This window comes from Coniosporium apollinis (genome assembly GCF_000281105.1).
Source record: "Coniosporium apollinis CBS 100218 chromosome Unknown supercont1.59, whole genome shotgun sequence".
Classification (NCBI taxonomy): domain Eukaryota; kingdom Fungi; phylum Ascomycota; class Dothideomycetes; genus Coniosporium; species Coniosporium apollinis.
The window spans coordinates 67,281-84,188 of NW_006913321.1; the positions used below are offsets into that span (position 1 = coordinate 67,281).

At 56.0% G+C, this 16,908-nt stretch overlaps 7 protein-coding genes across 7 annotated transcripts; 3 read left to right on the forward strand and 4 right to left on the reverse strand.

Annotated features, from left to right (window-relative positions):
* Positions 1–266: 266 nt before the first annotated feature.
* W97_08630 (uncharacterized protein) lies at positions 267–1,098 on the forward strand (the record flags this gene model as incomplete). The annotated part of the gene is made up of 2 exons (XM_007786497.1): positions 267–277; positions 348–1,098. 2 exons carry the CDS (start codon positions 267–269, stop codon positions 1,096–1,098), a joined length of 762 nt encoding a protein of 253 aa, XP_007784687.1.
* A 785-nt stretch (positions 1,099–1,883) lies between these two features.
* On the reverse strand, positions 1,884–3,137 carry W97_08631 (uncharacterized protein; the record flags this gene model as incomplete). The annotated part of the gene is made up of 3 exons (XM_007786498.1): positions 1,884–2,462; positions 2,515–2,825; positions 2,882–3,137. 3 exons carry the CDS (start codon positions 3,135–3,137, stop codon positions 1,884–1,886), a joined length of 1,146 nt encoding a protein of 381 aa, XP_007784688.1.
* A 514-nt stretch (positions 3,138–3,651) lies between these two features.
* W97_08632 (periodic tryptophan protein 2) lies at positions 3,652–6,551 on the forward strand (the record flags this gene model as incomplete). The annotated part of the gene is made up of 5 exons (XM_007786499.1): positions 3,652–3,669; positions 3,721–3,833; positions 3,895–4,390; positions 4,449–4,705; positions 4,754–6,551. 5 exons carry the CDS (start codon positions 3,652–3,654, stop codon positions 6,549–6,551), a joined length of 2,682 nt encoding a protein of 893 aa, XP_007784689.1.
* Positions 6,552–7,319: 768 nt separating this feature from the next.
* W97_08633 (uncharacterized protein) lies at positions 7,320–8,044 on the reverse strand (the record flags this gene model as incomplete). The annotated part of the gene is made up of 2 exons (XM_007786500.1): positions 7,320–7,690; positions 7,750–8,044. 2 exons carry the CDS (start codon positions 8,042–8,044, stop codon positions 7,320–7,322), a joined length of 666 nt encoding a protein of 221 aa, XP_007784690.1.
* Positions 8,045–9,508: 1,464 nt separating this feature from the next.
* W97_08634 (uncharacterized protein) lies at positions 9,509–11,251 on the reverse strand (the record flags this gene model as incomplete). The annotated part of the gene is made up of 1 exon (XM_007786501.1): positions 9,509–11,251. The coding sequence occupies one exon, from the start codon at positions 11,249–11,251 to the stop codon at positions 9,509–9,511; it is 1,743 nt and encodes a 580-aa protein (XP_007784691.1).
* Positions 11,252–11,498: 247 nt separating this feature from the next.
* On the forward strand, positions 11,499–12,432 carry W97_08635 (uncharacterized protein; the record flags this gene model as incomplete). The annotated part of the gene is made up of 3 exons (XM_007786502.1): positions 11,499–11,919; positions 11,993–12,222; positions 12,289–12,432. 3 exons carry the CDS (start codon positions 11,499–11,501, stop codon positions 12,430–12,432), a joined length of 795 nt encoding a protein of 264 aa, XP_007784692.1.
* Positions 12,433–12,744: 312 nt separating this feature from the next.
* Positions 12,745–13,935, reverse strand: W97_08636 (uncharacterized protein; the record flags this gene model as incomplete). The annotated part of the gene is made up of 1 exon (XM_007786503.1): positions 12,745–13,935. The coding sequence occupies one exon, from the start codon at positions 13,933–13,935 to the stop codon at positions 12,745–12,747; it is 1,191 nt and encodes a 396-aa protein (XP_007784693.1).
* Positions 13,936–16,908: the final 2,973 nt, after the last annotated feature.

Sequence of the window (16,908 nt, forward strand, 5' to 3'; positions counted from 1 at the left end):
GCAGCAACCGAGAAGCCCATTCACGCACGCCCAGCATTCAAGATGCCGAGCCCCCCTTTCTCAACGTTTCCGTTACGAACATCGAGTGCTCGATAGCGTGCTCAAGGTCTTCTGCTGATGAGCTCTTCGTTCCTGCAAGAAACAGTCTTGATCCAGCCTTGAGGGACCAAGTCTCCATCACCAATGAGGACTTTGTAGTGATGCAAGTAGACGGCGAAGGGCTTGATGCAGGCCAACGCGTTCTGGACCTTACGAGTCCGCTTGCCATGGCCGGAATGTAAGAACCTCGCTTCTCGGCCATATTCTCTCAAAGATGTTGCCGTGAATATACGCTGACTTGACAAAAGTTCGATCTTTTTCATCACGACCTATTTCGCCGACTACATCCTCGTCCCGCACCGCAGCCGCACCCCCGTCATCAAAGCCCTCGAAGCCCGCGGCTTCGCCTTCGACATGTCGACCTCGACCTACACCAACGCATCCCACAGCCGCAACCACTCCTCATCCTCCAACGAGACACCCCCGCCCGGCACGCCTCCCCCCGCCTCAATCTCCGAGCTCCAAACGCGCACCTTCGCAACCCTCAAACGCCGCAACATCGTCCCCACCGTCGATCCCGCCATCCGCCTCGTGCACTGCGCCGGCCGCCGCGACACGGACCTTGCGAACGGCTCTCGCCCCAGCGCCAACCGCACCGCGGAAGACAAGCTCCAGCTCGGACTGGTCAAATGCCTCATCTGCACCCCGCGCTTCCTCTCCCTAACCCTCACGGACACGGAACCTGCGTCCCTGCTCCTCGAGAAGCGGCTCCTGGCCAACTTTCCTGGAGATGACGATGTGCTGCTGGGCAGCAAAGACGACATCTTGATCCCGATTACGCTGGACCTGAGGGGCCTGCCGCTCGAGAGCACGGGCATTGTGTGTGGGGTTGCGAGCAGGCTAGTTGGCGGCACGACGGCGGGTTTGGAGGGGCCGGTCGAGATGAGCTATCTTTCGACGGCGAGGGCGGGGACGGTCATGGTGGCGGAAGAGGAGATCGAGAGGGCGATGTGGGCGCTGAGGGGGGTGGATAATGGGGTTCATGAGTTGGGCGATTGAGTAGAGTCTCCACCAATGAACCAAGATTACGAAAGACAATGGACAGGTTATGACTGCACGGGAACCACGCCAATGGGAGTGAAAAGGAAAAAGGGGTGTGTGGCTTACACGGTCCTCAAAGAGGGCATATCGGTGCCTAGCCATAGGGGACATAGCAGGTCCTACTTTCGGCCTTTACGGTTGCGGGCTACTGACGGAACGACTTCTCGCTGTCCGGGCCCCCGCTTGGATTGGGATCATCTTTGCATATATGGCTTCATTCGCTGCCTGGTCGGAGCTCCCTCGTATATGGAGCATGTGGGAGGGTTCTCGTGTTTACGCCTATTGATGACGGATGAGTCCATATGGATGGCTTGTAGGTTGCGTCTTAGATCACGCAGTCGTCGGCATCTGACATGTAGAAATGTTTCTTCCACAACTTTCGGGTTATTCTGTGAGAGACTCGTTGCTCCATTGAAGCGAAACGGCAGATCTGACTTGGTCATGTCCTAATTGCAATCATATACAATCAGACAATGTGTACCAGTGTCGATGGAATTAAGAACTCGTATTTGATAAAAGCTGCTCGCACTAAAAGAGCAATGTGCTACACATGAAACTGATTTTTCGCCATAGACCTCCCAAAGTAACCGCAACCTCGACCGCAATGTGCCCAGACCTAGCTCCACAGGACAAGAACATGCCACATTGGTGCCGATGTCCCTCCACTACAACCGCGCGCCATTACAGAAGCAAAACAAAGAGGTATCTAAAGAGGATCACAAGAAGGGAAGTCCGAATCCCGCCTAGCGACGACCATGCGACCTAGTAACGCTCCCCTGCAGCCCCTCAACCTCAACCTCCAGCTGCTTGATAACCGCATGGCTCTGCTCCAAGTCCTTATTCAGCCGATCCCGCTCCGAAATAAGCTTCTGCTCCCACTGCCTAAACCGCTGCTCCTCAACCTTGACCTGCTCGGTAAACCTCTTCCGCAGCGCCTCCTCCTCCTCCTTGAACTTGGGATTGTCCAACTTCCGTGGCCTCGCCTCCCCGAACTTGCGCGTCTCCATCTGCTGGGCGCGGTAGACTTCGTAGTGCGTCTCCTCGGTCGTGTGGATCAGGTCGAGCATGTGGGTGCGGATGAGAATGGCGCGGAGTTTCTTGAAGTCGCAGTGGTCTTCGTTCTCGACTTCGGCGACGCCCCAGGCGTATTGGCGGCCCTTGACGGTGCGGCCGTCGTTGGTCTGGACGTCTTTCTCGGAGCCGATGACGGAGAAGGGCATGGCGGAGATGAGGCTGCGGGCGTGCTGCAGGCCGGCTTCGTCGTCTTCCTCGAGAGGGGGCTGATAGATCTTTATGCCTTGGGCTTCGATTACCGCGCGTATCTACGAGAGTCAGCACGAGTTAAGCAGGATCGAGGCGGCGCTGCGTGCTTACCCTCTGCTTGAAGCGAGCAAGGTCCGTCGGGCTCAAGGTGTCAGCTTTGGCGACGACCGGAATGAGGTTGACGCGAGTGCAGAGCCTCTTCATCACTTCAATGTCCAGCGGCTTGAGCGTGTGGCCGGTGGGCCGGATGAAGTAGAGGCAGGCATGGACACGGAGGTCAATCTTCTCTGTGCGGCGAGGCTGCTGCTCCTGGAGCATGTACGACTCGTGCTGGTCGTCGAGGAACTCGATGATGGGTTGCCAGGAGTCACGGTTGTTGACGTAGTCGCCGAAGCCGGGTGTATCGATTACGGTGAGACGGACTGTCGGAGCTACTGTTAGCAACGTTGTACCTGGCAGTCCCATGGCACTAGCTCACCCTTGAAGAACTTCTCCTCGAGCTCAGCCTTGGTGATCTCAATCTCGACAGTCTTGTCGACCTGCTTGTTGTGGCGGCGCTTGTGGTCGGCGTAATTCTTGATGGTGGTGGAGAAGAGCGTGTTGATGAAGGTGGTCTTGCCCAGGCCAGACTCTCCGGCCACCATGATGGTGAAGGCGGCACCGCGCTTGGCGACAATCTTGTGCCGCTGGTTGGGGAGGTTGGCAATGCCAATTGGGGACGCTGACTCGGCCATCCTAGGGGTGCTGTCCGTCGGTGGTGCAGGTGGTGGTGCTGAAGGAGCTGCGGCGGTTGCGGGCTTCCAGAAACGAAGGGCGGAGTTCTCCTTTCTCAAGGGTTATTACTCTAGAACGCAGATGGCAAGGCGAGGAGAGTATTCACCATACAGTGCGGCTGCAGAGCAAAGAGGGTGGTGTTGTTGATTGTGTGTGTGAGTGTGTTTATCAGAGTGTTGGAGTTGGAAAGCGTGGAGAAGGCGCGCAGTAAATTGGCCGTCCGCGGGTGTTTCCCTCCCCTTTCGACTTCCCCTGCCGAGTCGGAGCATTGGACCCTGAAAATCATCCTGGATCAAAAGATTAGATAAGATAAGATAGATCTGAATCGAATAAGATAAGATTAGACAAGATAGCAACGAGCTTGGATCAGAAAAGTTTCGAGACGCAAAGGCTGCGGGCGACATCGACGACATCGACGACATCGACGAGCAAGTGCTGCTATGACTCGATAACAGCTGGTCTGCCTCTTACATTATGAAGACAGATTTCAAGGTAGGCTTGATCTGCCTCGACCAGAGAGAAACGCTCAGCTAACCCGTTCAGTTTTCTAACCTGCTCGGCACCGTATATAGCAGAGGCAACCTACTCTTTGCGCCGGACGGGACCTGCCTTCTATCGCCAGTAGGCAACCGAGTTTCAGTCTTCGATCTTGTCAAGTATGGCCCGCTCCGTCGAGCCCGCTGCATCCGAACATCCATAGCTCACACATGCCGCCAGCAACAAGTCCTGGACGCTCCCCTTCGCCCATCGCCGCAACATCGCTCGCCTAGCCCTAAATCCTCGTGGGAACCTCCTACTATCCGTCGACGAAGACGGTCGCGCAATCCTTACGAACCTGCCTCGGCGAATTGCCCTATACCACTTTTCGTTCCGGTCCGCCGTCTCCGCTCTTGTTTTCTCGCCATCCGGCCGACACTTTGCGGCAGGCGTAGGCAGAAAGATTGAAGTGTGGCACACACCTTCGACGCCGGATGCAGGCGCGGATGGCGAGCTAGAGTTTGCGCCTTTCGTGAAGCATAGGGAGTACGCCGGCCACTTCGACGTGGTTCAAAGCATAGAGTGGTCGAGCGACTCCAGGTTCTCCCTGAGCGCGTCAAAGGACTTGTCGGCGAGGATATGGAGCTTGGGTCCAGAAGAGGGCTTCGTGCCGACAACACTTGCAGGCCACCGGCAGGCGGTGCAAGGGGCGTGGTTCTCGAAAGATCAAGAGACGGTGGGTATGGGTTCTGCACCATGATGCTCCATTGATTAGAGCTGACCCAAACGCGCAGATATATACCGTGAGCAAGGATGGCGCCCTCTTCCAGTGGGCCTACATGCAGCGACCGGGTGCTGATGGCGAAGATGATGAGATGGACGATGAAAACATGCAGTGGAGGATTGTCGAGAGGCACTACTTCATGCAGAACAACGCAAATCTCACGTGTGCAGCATATCATGCGCAATCCAATCTGCTAGTCACTGGCTTCTCCAATGGCATCTTTTGCATACACGAGCTTCCAGACTTCAACGAAATACAGAAACTAAAGTAAGCCAGCCCCAGTTGCCTTGATGTCCTACTGCTGACTGTTCTCAGCATCTCTCAAAACGACATCGACTATGTCACCATCAACAAGACAGGCGAGTGGCTAGCCTTCGGCGCATCAAAATTTGGCCAGCTGCTCGTCTGGGAATGGCAGTCCGAGTCCTACATCCTAAAACAACAGGGCCACTTCGACTCGATGAACTCGATTGTCTATTCACCCGACGGCCAGCGAATTGTCACCACCGCAGACGACGGCAAGATCAAAGTCTGGGATGTAAATTCTGGCTTCTGCATCGTAACTTTCACAGAGCATACATCAGGTGTCACCGCCTGCGAGTTTGCGAAACGTGGTAACGTCCTGTTTACCGCGTCGCTAGACGGCTCAGTACGCGCCTGGGATCTCATCCGTTACCGAAATTTCCGCACCTTCACTGCACCCACCCGCCTCTCCTTCTCCTCTCTTGCTGTCGATCCCTCTGGCGAAGTCGTCTGCGCCGGCTCCCTCGGTGCCTTCGACATCCACACCTGGTCCGTCCAAACCGGACAGCTGCTCGACCAGCTCTCCGGCCACGAAGGGCCCGTGTCTTCCCTCGCCTTCGCCCCAGACGGCGGCACCCTTGTCTCAGGCAGCTGGGACCACACGGTCCGCATCTGGAACATCTTCGCACGCACCCAGACCTCCGAGCCCCTCCAACTCCAATCCGACGTCCTCTCCCTCGCCTTCCGCCCTGATTCGAAGCAAATCGCCGTCTCGACCCTCGACGGCCAACTAACCTTCTGGTATGTCGCCTCCGGAACACAAGAGCAAGGCCTCGCAGGCTCCCGCGACATCTCTGGCGGGCGCAAACTCACCGACCGCCGCACCGCAGCCAATGCAGCCGGCACCAAGAGCTTCACCTGCGTGACCTACTCCGCAGACGGCACCGCCGTCCTCGCCGGCGGCAACAGCAAGTACATCTGCCTGTACGACGTGCAATCCGGCGTGCTGGCCAAGAAATGGACCGTCAGCATCAACCTCTCGCTCGACGGGACGCAGGAATTCCTCAACAGCCGCCTGCTCACCGAAGCCGGGCCACGCGGCCTCATCGACGAGACAGGCGAGGCCGAAGATCTCGAAGATCGTCTTGACCGCGCGCTGCCAGGTGCCCAGAGAGGTGACAACGCGATGAGGAGAACAAGGCCGGAAGTCCGCGTGCCCGCGGTGGCGTTCTCACCGACCGGCCGCGCGTTCTGCGCAGCGAGCACGGAGGGACTGCTGATCTACAGCCTGGACAACACGCTGCAGTTCGATCCCTTCGATCTCGACGTTAGTGTCACGCCGGCGTCAACGCTCGCGGCGCTCTCGGCGCGCGACTTCCTGCGCGCGCTGGTCATGGCGTTCCGCCTTAACTCCACCCCGCTCATCCGACGCGTGTACGAGGGAGTGCCCGTGGCGGACATCGCGCTCGTGAGCCGAGGGGTGCCGGTCGTGTATTTGGCGCGGCTGTTGAGGTTTGTGGCGGCCCAGGCGGACGAGAGCCCGCATCTGGAGTTTAACTTGCTGTGGATTGAGGCGTTGTTGAGCTGCCATGGACGGTTGCTAAAGGAGAGGAGGGGGGAGTTTGAGGCGGATGTTAGGCTGGTGCAGAGGGCGGTGGGCAGGATTCAGAGGGAGTTGGGGAGGCTGGCGGACCGGAATTGCTTCTTGGTGGATTATTTGTTGAGTCAGGGTGTGGCCGAGAAGAAGGATCAGAAGGCGATTGAGTTTGCCGCCGCGGACTCAGGGAGTGGGGACGGGGAAGCGGTGGCAGGGGTGGAGGAGATGGGGGATTATACAAGTGGCGAAGACGAGTGGATGGGGTTGGATTGAAATAGGGTGGTGCTTCCTAGCTGGGCGTTGTCGTGTCTATGAATACCGCACTGGATGTATGGCAGTAGCAGTAAAACATCAGGGTTATCTCAAACCCAAGCCAGCACAATATCCTCCTTACGTCAAATAGTCAAACATGCTGACACGCCCTGCCAAATTACGGCCTTCCCAAAGTAGATGATCTGTCAAGTCTTCACAAAACAATCTGAAGTGTGAACTCGGTGTGTAGCCCCAGGCTCGTCGACCCTCTATCGACACACATGTAAAAGACTCGATTTTATACGCTCTCTACCACTCCTCTGATCTGATTATTGTAACACTACAGGTCGCTCTACCTTGAGCTGCCAAGCAACAATGGCTTGATAGCGTACCTGCCTCAGTGTCTGCCGGTGCCCGCTGCTATCGAGTGCAGAACCGAGCAATCCGACTTCCGATTGAGATCAGGAGTTTACAGCGTGTGAAACGAACAGCGAGGTTGGTAATAAGCAAGTGAGACGAAGAGAGAGAGGAGACAGTTGGCATTCTCCAAGAACGTTCTCCAGAACCGCACCCATTAAACGGCATTAGTAACAGTACTTTCGCCCCGACTACCCCTCAACCGTGCTGCGCCCGTCACCTCCAATGTGTGCTCCCCAACCCGAAATGATCTGCCCATTTGAGGCCCAACCTGATCAAGAGCCACGCACCAACCGATTCGTCGCACAAATACAATGCGAGCAGGCAACACTCCCTTCAACAAACTTAGAAATGCAAGCGCCCCCGCAAAAATCACGACAACATCTCGGCAACCGCAAGCGTCCTTTTCTTACTCGCCCTCCCAAACGTCTCCATCGTATGCTCCCAGACCTTCTGCGGTAGCCCCTCTTCCCGATAGCGTTCCATAATCCCTTTCTGGTCCAAGGGATCGCTATCCCAGTCCAGCAAATACACACCCCCGCCCCGTTCCCCCGTCGAAGCCATCATGACCTCCAGCCCATCGGCCAGCGGCACGCCGGCCCCGTTCAAGGGCGAGCGGTACGCGCAGCTGGTTACCTGGAAGAGGTGTCGCTCGCCGCTCTCGCTGACGTCCAGGATCCAGGGCGTCATGAGGCTGTAGAAGATTTTTGCGGCGAGGCGGATCGGGCCGGTGAGTTGGTTCACTATGCCGGTCTTCATCGTTCCGGGGTCTGCGGGGTAGCGGTTAGCTGTTGCTCATAACCCTTGGCCGAGGATGATGATGATGGGGGCCACTTGCAGCAGTGCATGAAGGTGACGGCTGGATGCCGTTTGCTGAGCTCCTCGAGCGCGAAGTCGGTCATCACCACGCAGTGCGCCAGCGAGCAGTGCAGCGAGTAGTTGTGCTTGAGGTCGAGGTCGTCGGTGTGGATCTCGTGCTCGCTGCCAGCGGCTAGCACGCTCGTGACGCGGGCGAGTTCGCCCGCAGACGCAGCGGCTTCGAGGAGGGGCATCAGTTGTTGGGCGAAGCGGATGCGGGAGTAGTAGTTCATGGCCATCTTTGTGTCGAGGCCTTCCACGGTTTCTGGAGATGGAGTGAGCACATCATGAGTCAGAGGAGACAAAGTAGTCTTGCGTGTGTGCAATATTGTTTTGGTATTCACAAAGGCACACTCGGTAAAGAGCGGGATCACGTTATAACAATAATATAGATGCCATACCTTGTCTGCCCTTCAGAGTCATGAAGCCCGCTGTGAGGAAAAGACTGTTGATCTTTGTCTCCCTACGCATAATCTCGGCACATACTTCATCCACATTTCTTATCAGGGTGAGGTCCTTATGAATGTAAAAAGCCTCGCCTTCAGGATTCGACTTGAGCAATTCAGCCACAACGCGTTCGCATTTCTCTCGAGTCCTATTAATCAGATAAGAAAACACGTGATAGGGTGCAGGGATGGCCGACGTGCCTTCCAATAACGTATAGACGGGGACGGTTAGTGCTCTTGAAGAGCTCCTTCGCCGTGGACTCCCCTATGCCGCTCGACGCGCCGACTGCACCTCTAGTGTCAAACCAAGAAGCGGGTATCCGCAGTGTGTGATGGGGCTGACGTACCGTATACGCCCACGAGCCCGGAGAGACGTCCGCATTGGGCGTTTGAAGCTCTTATATTGTCAAGAACCACCATGCTACTAGTAGGTGGAGCTGCCGTCGAAGTCTGTCTCGTTGGAAGAAAGCGTCGATATTACGAGCAGGCTTGGTGGCGAGAATGACAGAGGAATGTGTGATGACGGGAGATGCACGAGATGAGGCTGAGAGTGCAGAAAAGATGGAGGGGCGAAGGAGCTGGAGCCGACGGTGATTATTGACGATGATGCTGATGCTGGTGCAAAGCGGGCGTGAGCATTGTGGTCCTCGGCGCTTTCTCCGGAGATCGGCCCGCCTGCGATTCGCCCACCGCTGTACCCTTGCAGTTCTGCCACCTTCAACAATTGTTCAGCGCAAGAGCTGTGGCTTCGATCGTCTGCATGGAGTACATATACGCCCTCGTGGCGGGAATGTCGCGTGCATTGTATTCGTGGGAGCTCGAGGCTGATATGATATACAATTTGCGAAGGCAGCCAATCTCCTGCCACAGAGTGTGTTCCTCTGAAGCGCATACGAGGTGATCGTCCGATAGCCATCAAAGCACTTCTCGGCACTCTGCTGCAGAGTCTCGCGAGTTCCGGACATGACGCCAGCGAGCCACTTTGCTACTCAGCGGTAGTTCTGACGGCTTCAACGCTCGTTCCTGAACTTTGCGCACAGCGCTGCAAAGACCAATCTACAAGAAATGCCGCATACCACTCGTACAAGGTCAGGCCTTAGCAGACGCTGGGTGGTGGTCGGAACGTCCCAGATAATTGCTCAGGCGAAGGGAGCCGGCGAAGGTGACAGCGGTGTTGCTTGTTGCTCTAGTGCCCTTTTGTGGGATGCGATATCTTCAGTCGCCGTAGATGCGCTTCCACGAGAGATGGTGGCCGGTCTACGCTGGGTGACTCTGAGCTGGTAGATTGAGCTTCGGATTTTGCAGCAGGTCCCCACTGACAGCACCCATGGAGGCCGCCATCATTGCCAATGGAGTGTCCGTGCTAGGCTTCGGCTTCTCCTTGACGTGCTTATTCTCAAGTAAGGTGAAGCCTGCCTGTTCTCTCTCTGTTGCTTCCAACGAGTTGTCGAGCGCCTGTTGCTTTAGGAGAACACCGGCGGCCAGAGCTGCGGCAGCGTGATCAGCTTCGTGCTGCGCGTCCGACACATCGGCCTTCCGCTTCTTCCGCATTGATGATAAGTCGATGGTATTGACTTCGCGGCCTCTGACAGTTGTCTCCCGACCGACTAACTTTCGACCGACAACCGACCTGCCCCAGTTACTCGTGCGGTCTGCCAGCACTGCAACTTCGTCAATCCACCTCTGAGTGCTGCTTGCGGCAACCGCTGAATCCGCAAAATCTAGACGGAGCAATATGTCATGGGCGCGCTTGTAATCTTTCTCGTCCAGAACTATCTCCCCACGGCTTACTTCAGGCCAGATGTAGTACTTGCTCTCCTCCGATACCGACATTGCGGAGAGATTCGAGGAGCCGGATTTAATGCGGGGGAGTCGTGGAAGGATGGGTCCTGTGAGCTTCCTTGTCTTCGACAAAGATCGAGCTTCCCGAAGAGGCACAGCTTCAAGTAGAGGCGAATTGGGTGCCAGGGAAGGCTCTCTGTCCGTTGCTGTCCCCTGAGATGCATCTGCTACCCCAGGAGGTGTGAAGACTACCCAGATGAACCCGACCAGCCGGCCTGACGAGCATTCTTGCCTGAATGACATCATCTCCCAGAATTGCTCCAGAGTCTTGACGCTCTTCCATTGTCCGTTACCGCGGCTTGGTGTGCTCGCTGACAGGGTATTCGCATCGGGTATCTCGTCGTCCAACTCATCTAGGAATCTAGCCTTGGGATCATCCGGAAAGTGAGGTATTAGGCTTCTTGGCGGTGCGGCTGGCGACATGGAGATTTGCTCGAGGGGATGTCCATGCTTCCATCTCTTCTGGGAAGGTGGATCTGATCGAACGGTCGGTGGGAAGAAGCGTGTGGTATCGTGCTCATCAGATCCGGGTACGACGAGGTAACCCTGGGCTGTGATTTTCACGCGGGGTTCCTGTTCCTCCCAAGCGGTATCCGGCACTCCGTACTCAGGTGCGTACTCGCGCAGGACTGGGTCTAGGACTTTGCACCACCACTTGACAAGCCCTCTATCGTCCAGGACATGCTTGTTACTATTCTCGATGCTCCCCGGGAAGAGGTATTGGTCCTGGGCTCTTGCGAACAAGGACACGACGAGCCTCTTGTTGGGTCTTTGTCGGTATTGTACGAGGTAGGAGACGAAGGTCGAAATTATTGCTTTTAACGGTGAGGCTTGCGTCCGCGGCAAGGTGAGGTCAGAGAGGTAGCCCGTAGAGTCCGCTTTGGAGACAAATATCGTGGTGAGAATTTCTGTTGAGTACACGAAGACCTCGATGGCGAGAATGAAGACATTGCTTTCATTGTGACTCTCCTTGGACGGGATCGAAACGGTCAGGAATTGATGTTCGCAGTACGTCCGCTCCGGCTTTGCGCCAGGTGGAGCAGCGAGTATGGGTGTACACTTCGTCGGCGGCGTTGAGAGGTGGTGGAATGTGAATGCAACGTCTTCTGGAAGCACTTGGGCTAACCTGTCCGTGAGCGACTTCTCAGAAGTCAACATGTCAGCTCGGGATGTGGTGGTGGTGGTGGTGGTGGTGGTGGTGTTTGTGGACGAGAACGCGTCGAATTTAAATACTTAAGTACTGTAGCTCCTGTCCAAGCGCGGAACTTCTCTCCGGAGCTTGAAATTCGACACTCGAGTTTCCCAGCGGAGGAGAGCGCCGCAACCATACACACCGCACGCTTTTACCACCATCGTCCTTTCTTTCTTTTAACCTGTTCAAACTGTACACTCGGACACAAATCCGATGCCTTCACCGTCGCCAACCCGCTCGCTCCTCGCCGCCGCCCGCCCCAGCACTCTCCGCCGCTCCCTCCGCCCATCCACCTCCGCAACCCCCGTGTCCACATCCTGCATCTCCTGCCGCGCCCAGCGCCCCTTCACCACCGCCCCATTCCAGCGACAAGAGATTGACGTCGAGCCCGTCGACCGCCCGCGATGGCAGCAGACTCCGCGCGCTATGGTTGCCCCCGTGCGCTCACGCCCCGTACCACGCGACAACTTCTACAAGGTGAACAGCGATCCGCGGAAGCTTGACGAGGCGTACAATAAGATGCTGGGGAAGGGCGGCGACAAGATGCTGAGCGAGGAGGTCAAGTGGTTGGCGGTTACGCACAAGAGCTTTGATCATGGCCGGAGGGGGTTCAACGACCGGTTAGCGTTGCTCGGTACGTTTACGAGTCCGGGTTGAAACAGGAAAGCATCGGGCTTGGAGGATTGGCTGACGATACAATCGGACAGGCAAGCGGATAGTAGAGCTGCAAACATCTCTGGCGCTTCTAGCGGCGCCGAAAAGCCCGCAGCCGTCCTGGAGCGATGAGTACGGGCGGAAACCGTTTCAGCATCCGGCGTTGGATGGGCTACCGAATCTCACAGAGCATGCAAAAAGAGAGACGTTGGACAAACGGCGACTGGCCAACTTGGCGCAGACTTATGGGCTTGGCGGTGTTGTAAGATGGAAGCCGAAGAAGGTGTGTGCACGCCGGGTCGATCAGCCTTTATTACTGTAGGGCGTTACTGACTTGTGGATGGCGTAGTCGGATAACCTACAGGGCTCTGGAGTCGACACCGTGATGGCCAATACCATCTACGCGGTAGTTGGAGCGATTGCACTGGAAAAGGGCGGAGAAGTTGCAATCAAGACGGTGCGGGACACGATATTACGGCCCTTGGGCCTGTAATGGGCATGAAGAGGCGAATCCCTGTTTTGTGGGCTGTACAAGAAGTAATAGATCACCGGAAGCTGGCGTTCCCGATAGAGCGCATCCCAGATCGGTATGTACAGTATACTCTTTGTCGATAGCTCAGAACTGTACAGACTACATGTGAACTTTTGCGGCGGTGATGTCTATAACCGTTTTACTTAAAAAGCATTAAATGTCTCAAAACAGACATTACGCACTACGAGTGGCAATACTCTACAGAAACCCACGAGACACAATCAAGAACCGCCAACTTAAGGCTGGAAAAAGGTACTGCTACTGAATCATCACCTAAGTCTTCAAGAACCCATTTTGATCATACAAACTCCCCGGCGTCCCCTGCACACTAGCCGGCACGACCCTAACCTTCGGCGTCACCACCTCCGTCCCCAATGCACCCGCCATCTTAACCGGCGAGGCCGAATCACTCCTCCGCTTTTCCTTCATCCCCACATCTGCCTGCTTCCATGCCATCTCTCCGTTTTCCCAAACGCTATTCCTCTTGCTCCTCCCCTCCTCATCACCCCCCTTTGGAAAAGTTTCGCCCTCATCCGCCGCCTCCGGGACCGGCTCAAACGCAGCTGTTAAGCTCGCACAGCTGTCTAGCTCAGGCAGCGATGGGCTAGCTGCGCGGCCCATGTAGAGGTAGCGTCTGTCGGCACGAGACTCAATCGTTGCTTCCGAGTTCATGCGACGAAGCTGGAGTACTGCCCTTCGCAGGTCTCTGGGCGGTTGCTCGCGCGGGCCTTTGGGGATCCCTATTGCTATGGCTGGCGGTGTTGGTATTCTTGTGGCTGGCGGCATGACTAGCTCGTCGAATGGGTTGTTTCTTGGTGAAAGGCTGGGTGTTTTCGGAAGGTCTGTCGCTGCGGCGATGAAGGACGGCGGCCGGAGGGTTTTCGGTGAGCAGGGAGGCGATTCTGCGGGAGTCTCCGTGGTGAAATCGTCTGATTGCTCTTCTTTGGGTTGCAAGCGTAACGGGCTCACGTCGAGCTTCGGGTACTGCAAGATTGGGTCTATTGGCGACTCGTCCTGCTCACTCCTGATCTTCTCTGGGTCCAACGGAGAGGGTTGCGGGGATAACGAGTACTCCTGTCCCTCTGATCGATCGGTATCCGTGGATGGCCGAGTGAGCTCTAGAACTGGCGGCGGCGGCACCTGTAGTGATGGATTGGTCTTGGCTGGGCTCGGAAAGGCTGGAATGCTGAAGATGGATGAGGTTGCGCTAAAGCGGACCGATGCTCGCCTGTTCGGCGAGGCAGAACTGAAGTAGGAATCGTTGCTGCCTTGCTTGTAACTCGCAAGGGACAAAGTGGGGGAAGTCAGGGTAAGAGCGGCGCGAAGGGACGTGGGATTTAATTTGACGTCTGGAGCGAAGATGGAGGCACTGGGCGGACGAGGCAGGGCTCGTGTGCCGGAAAGGCCGGGGCCTGTCTTCTTTGGTGAAGTCTGATCAGGTGATTCTTCTTCAATCTCGTGCATAGTGGATGGCGTACCGGACCTGCTGGGCGGACCAAGGATTGTCGGCGCTAAAGATATTCGAACGCAGTTCTGGCGGCGGTGTCCCTTCCGTGCACTAGGACTTCCCTTTAGAGCCGAAGGCTTGCCGGACTGCAGCGGCGATGGATCCCACTGGAATGGATTACCGTTACTACTACTTGTCGAAGAAGGCCTGGACGAAGCCTGTGATGTCTGGCGAGAGGGAAACAACTGGTTGCCAGAAATATCACGAAGGGCGCTGGACATTCGTCGCTCTGCCGGCGATCCGGATACAGTGACGTGCGACCGTCTGCGTCTCTGCGGAGTGCTCATAGCCCGCCCACGCCGAGTTGATGCTGGAGACGGCAAGCGCGATAGATGTAGGCTGGCGGCAGCCTTGAGCTTGCAGATGGATAGGCTATTGCTGCTGCTTGCTGAGTCTACGCTACTGTCACGGGAAATCCCACTGAATGTACTATCTGCTCTATAGCATGTGATGTTCGCATTCATCGATTCCTGGGTCGGTCGATGTTGTATTCTGCCACGCATTGTGACTGTATCACGGAATGGCCGCTGTCCGCTCAGCAGAGCATTTCCCCATTCTAGATTTGCGCCCTTCTTGTGCTGGAACGTTGAGCCCTTTGAATGCGTGGGACTGGAAGTGGCGGCGAGTATGGAGCTGTGCGCCGACTCTGAGCTGGATGTGGAACAACGGCAGCTTAGATCTTCTTTCTTGTTGGCATCTTTGTCTCTGTCCGCCCGCGTTACCCGCAGCGGTACAGGCGGGACGGGCGTGTCAGGGGCTTCTCCGGGTCCTTGACTACACAGACTTATCGATCTGGAATGCATTGGTAGTCGAGGAATCCGCGAGGCTTGAGTGAGAATAGCATTAGGCGGGATAGGACCCGTGACTGATGCGATCGACTTGGCCCTGTGGGGCCTAGGACATCTGATCGGTAGACTATCCTTTACCTCTGGAACGTCAGTATCCAACAAGATCAACGGAGACTCCTCGGTCGAGACGAGCTTAGCTGTGGGAGGATCAGCAGCTGATGACGGCTGTACGCCGCTCTCAGTCTTGCGTTCTGCTGTTGGGTCCCGTTCTGATGGCCCAGGAGATGCTGAAAGGCCAACCTGGCATCCTTCTGCCATAGGCGTCTGAGATGAGACCGGAAACATTGGCGACCTGGGGCTCTCGATTATTGCGGACAGGCGAGGTGCCCTGACTTTCTTCAGTCGTGTAGTTGTCGCAGATGCTGGTCGCTTAGAAAATGGCCGTAAGAAGAACGCAAAGCCGGATTGGCCTGTGTGGTCGTCAACTAGAGGCGTGTGACCCGTATGAGATCCATGCCCAGGTTGTGCCACATTCTCATGAGACGGCAGGTGGCCCCAGCCTAATACAGTGTTGTAGGGCATGAAAGTGCTTCGTCTCAAAACAGTGTGTGGTCTAGAAACCATCGGTTGGTTTGCGTCATTAGCGTTCTGTGTGTTGTGTTGCCTGTATACTAAGCCCCTCTGCTCGAGGTCCGCGAGTAACCGCCGATGATTTTTGACAGCGCGTATCAGAAGGAATACGATACATAGCAAGGCGATGAAAACCACCGCAACGGCGACTGGTATAGCGATCAAGGCTTCAGTGCTGAGTTGAGACGAAGAAGTGATTCCGTCCGTTGGCTCCATCTTCGCGCCAAGGCGACAAGGCAGCGGTATCACCAGCGGTTGGGGATGTTGGTGGCTTCGGCGCCCTTTCGTTAAACAGGTTTGGGGGACGCCCGACTCAAAGCTGTACGGACAGCACCGAGCTGGCAGCTATCCAGAGGTATTGCTGAGGATACTGTTGAACGCCTTTCCATACGGGACGCACCGGGGGGTCCTAGACAATCAATGGCTGTATACCGCTAAGGACCGGAAAACTATGCCACTGGATGGCGAAGATTGACCTTACAACGCTTTGTGGCAGGTAAGAAAACTTGAAAATTTAGGTCGAAGATGAGGATTGTTTTGGGACTCGATCAAAACAAGCGCGGAGGAATGTGACAGAAGGTGGAGCATACCACGAACCATGAAATACAGACGGAAGCAAGGGATGCAGATAAGAAATCTTGGCTATTCTTTCTCAGTATTTCGTAGGCGCTTACGAACCGGTCATTTTGGCGCTCCTCTCAGTCAGATGGAGGGCCTCGCCATGTACCGTATCAGAGTTGGACCCAGATCTGGATCTTCATCATGCCTCAATGCTTTATGTCGACAACTAAGGTACGCATACACAAGCTGCAGATGTGCTGCCAGCACATACGAGGACTTAAAATAGTTAGACGATGCTCATTGCATACACGGAGATAGGTAGCAGGTAAGCGCGAGCGAGCATCTTCAATCACGTAACAGTTTGCCACTATGGCGGATCAGGACCATAACAAGCTGGAACATCGGCTTGACAGCTTTGGGCGCGTGGCCCTCGCCGCCGCGGACTCTACTCAGCGGTTGAGTGGTGAATCGGTGATGCGGCGATGAGTTACATGGAGAGGCAGCAGTATCTTGACGGGATGAGGTCCGGTCGGGAGCTGCAGGCAAGCGAACGGTCGAGGAACCGTAGATGAACACGTGGCGGGTATGTGGGCATCTCGGTCGCGCTTCAATCCGCCACATACTTTCTCCCGAGCCCTTGGACCATGACGTTTTGGGACGCGGGAAGCAGCTCGAGCTCTCTGTAGCTCAACCCCACCAAGGGTCCCGCTCGGTGACCGTAGATATCTACAGAACAGCTGGTTGTGCTGGAGAAATTCAAGGCACCAATGCTGCCAATTGGATCGGTGGATGAAACGTATTCAGCTCGGCAGGCCTTTTCAACAGTGCGAAGAACTGATGAGTGCGAGAAGCGCCAGCTTCTCTGGAACAGAGCCAGCTGCAGCACCCCACTTGCCTTAACTAGCCCTGATAGCCCTGGTTCGATGAGCGAAATCTGCCCCTCAACGCCAC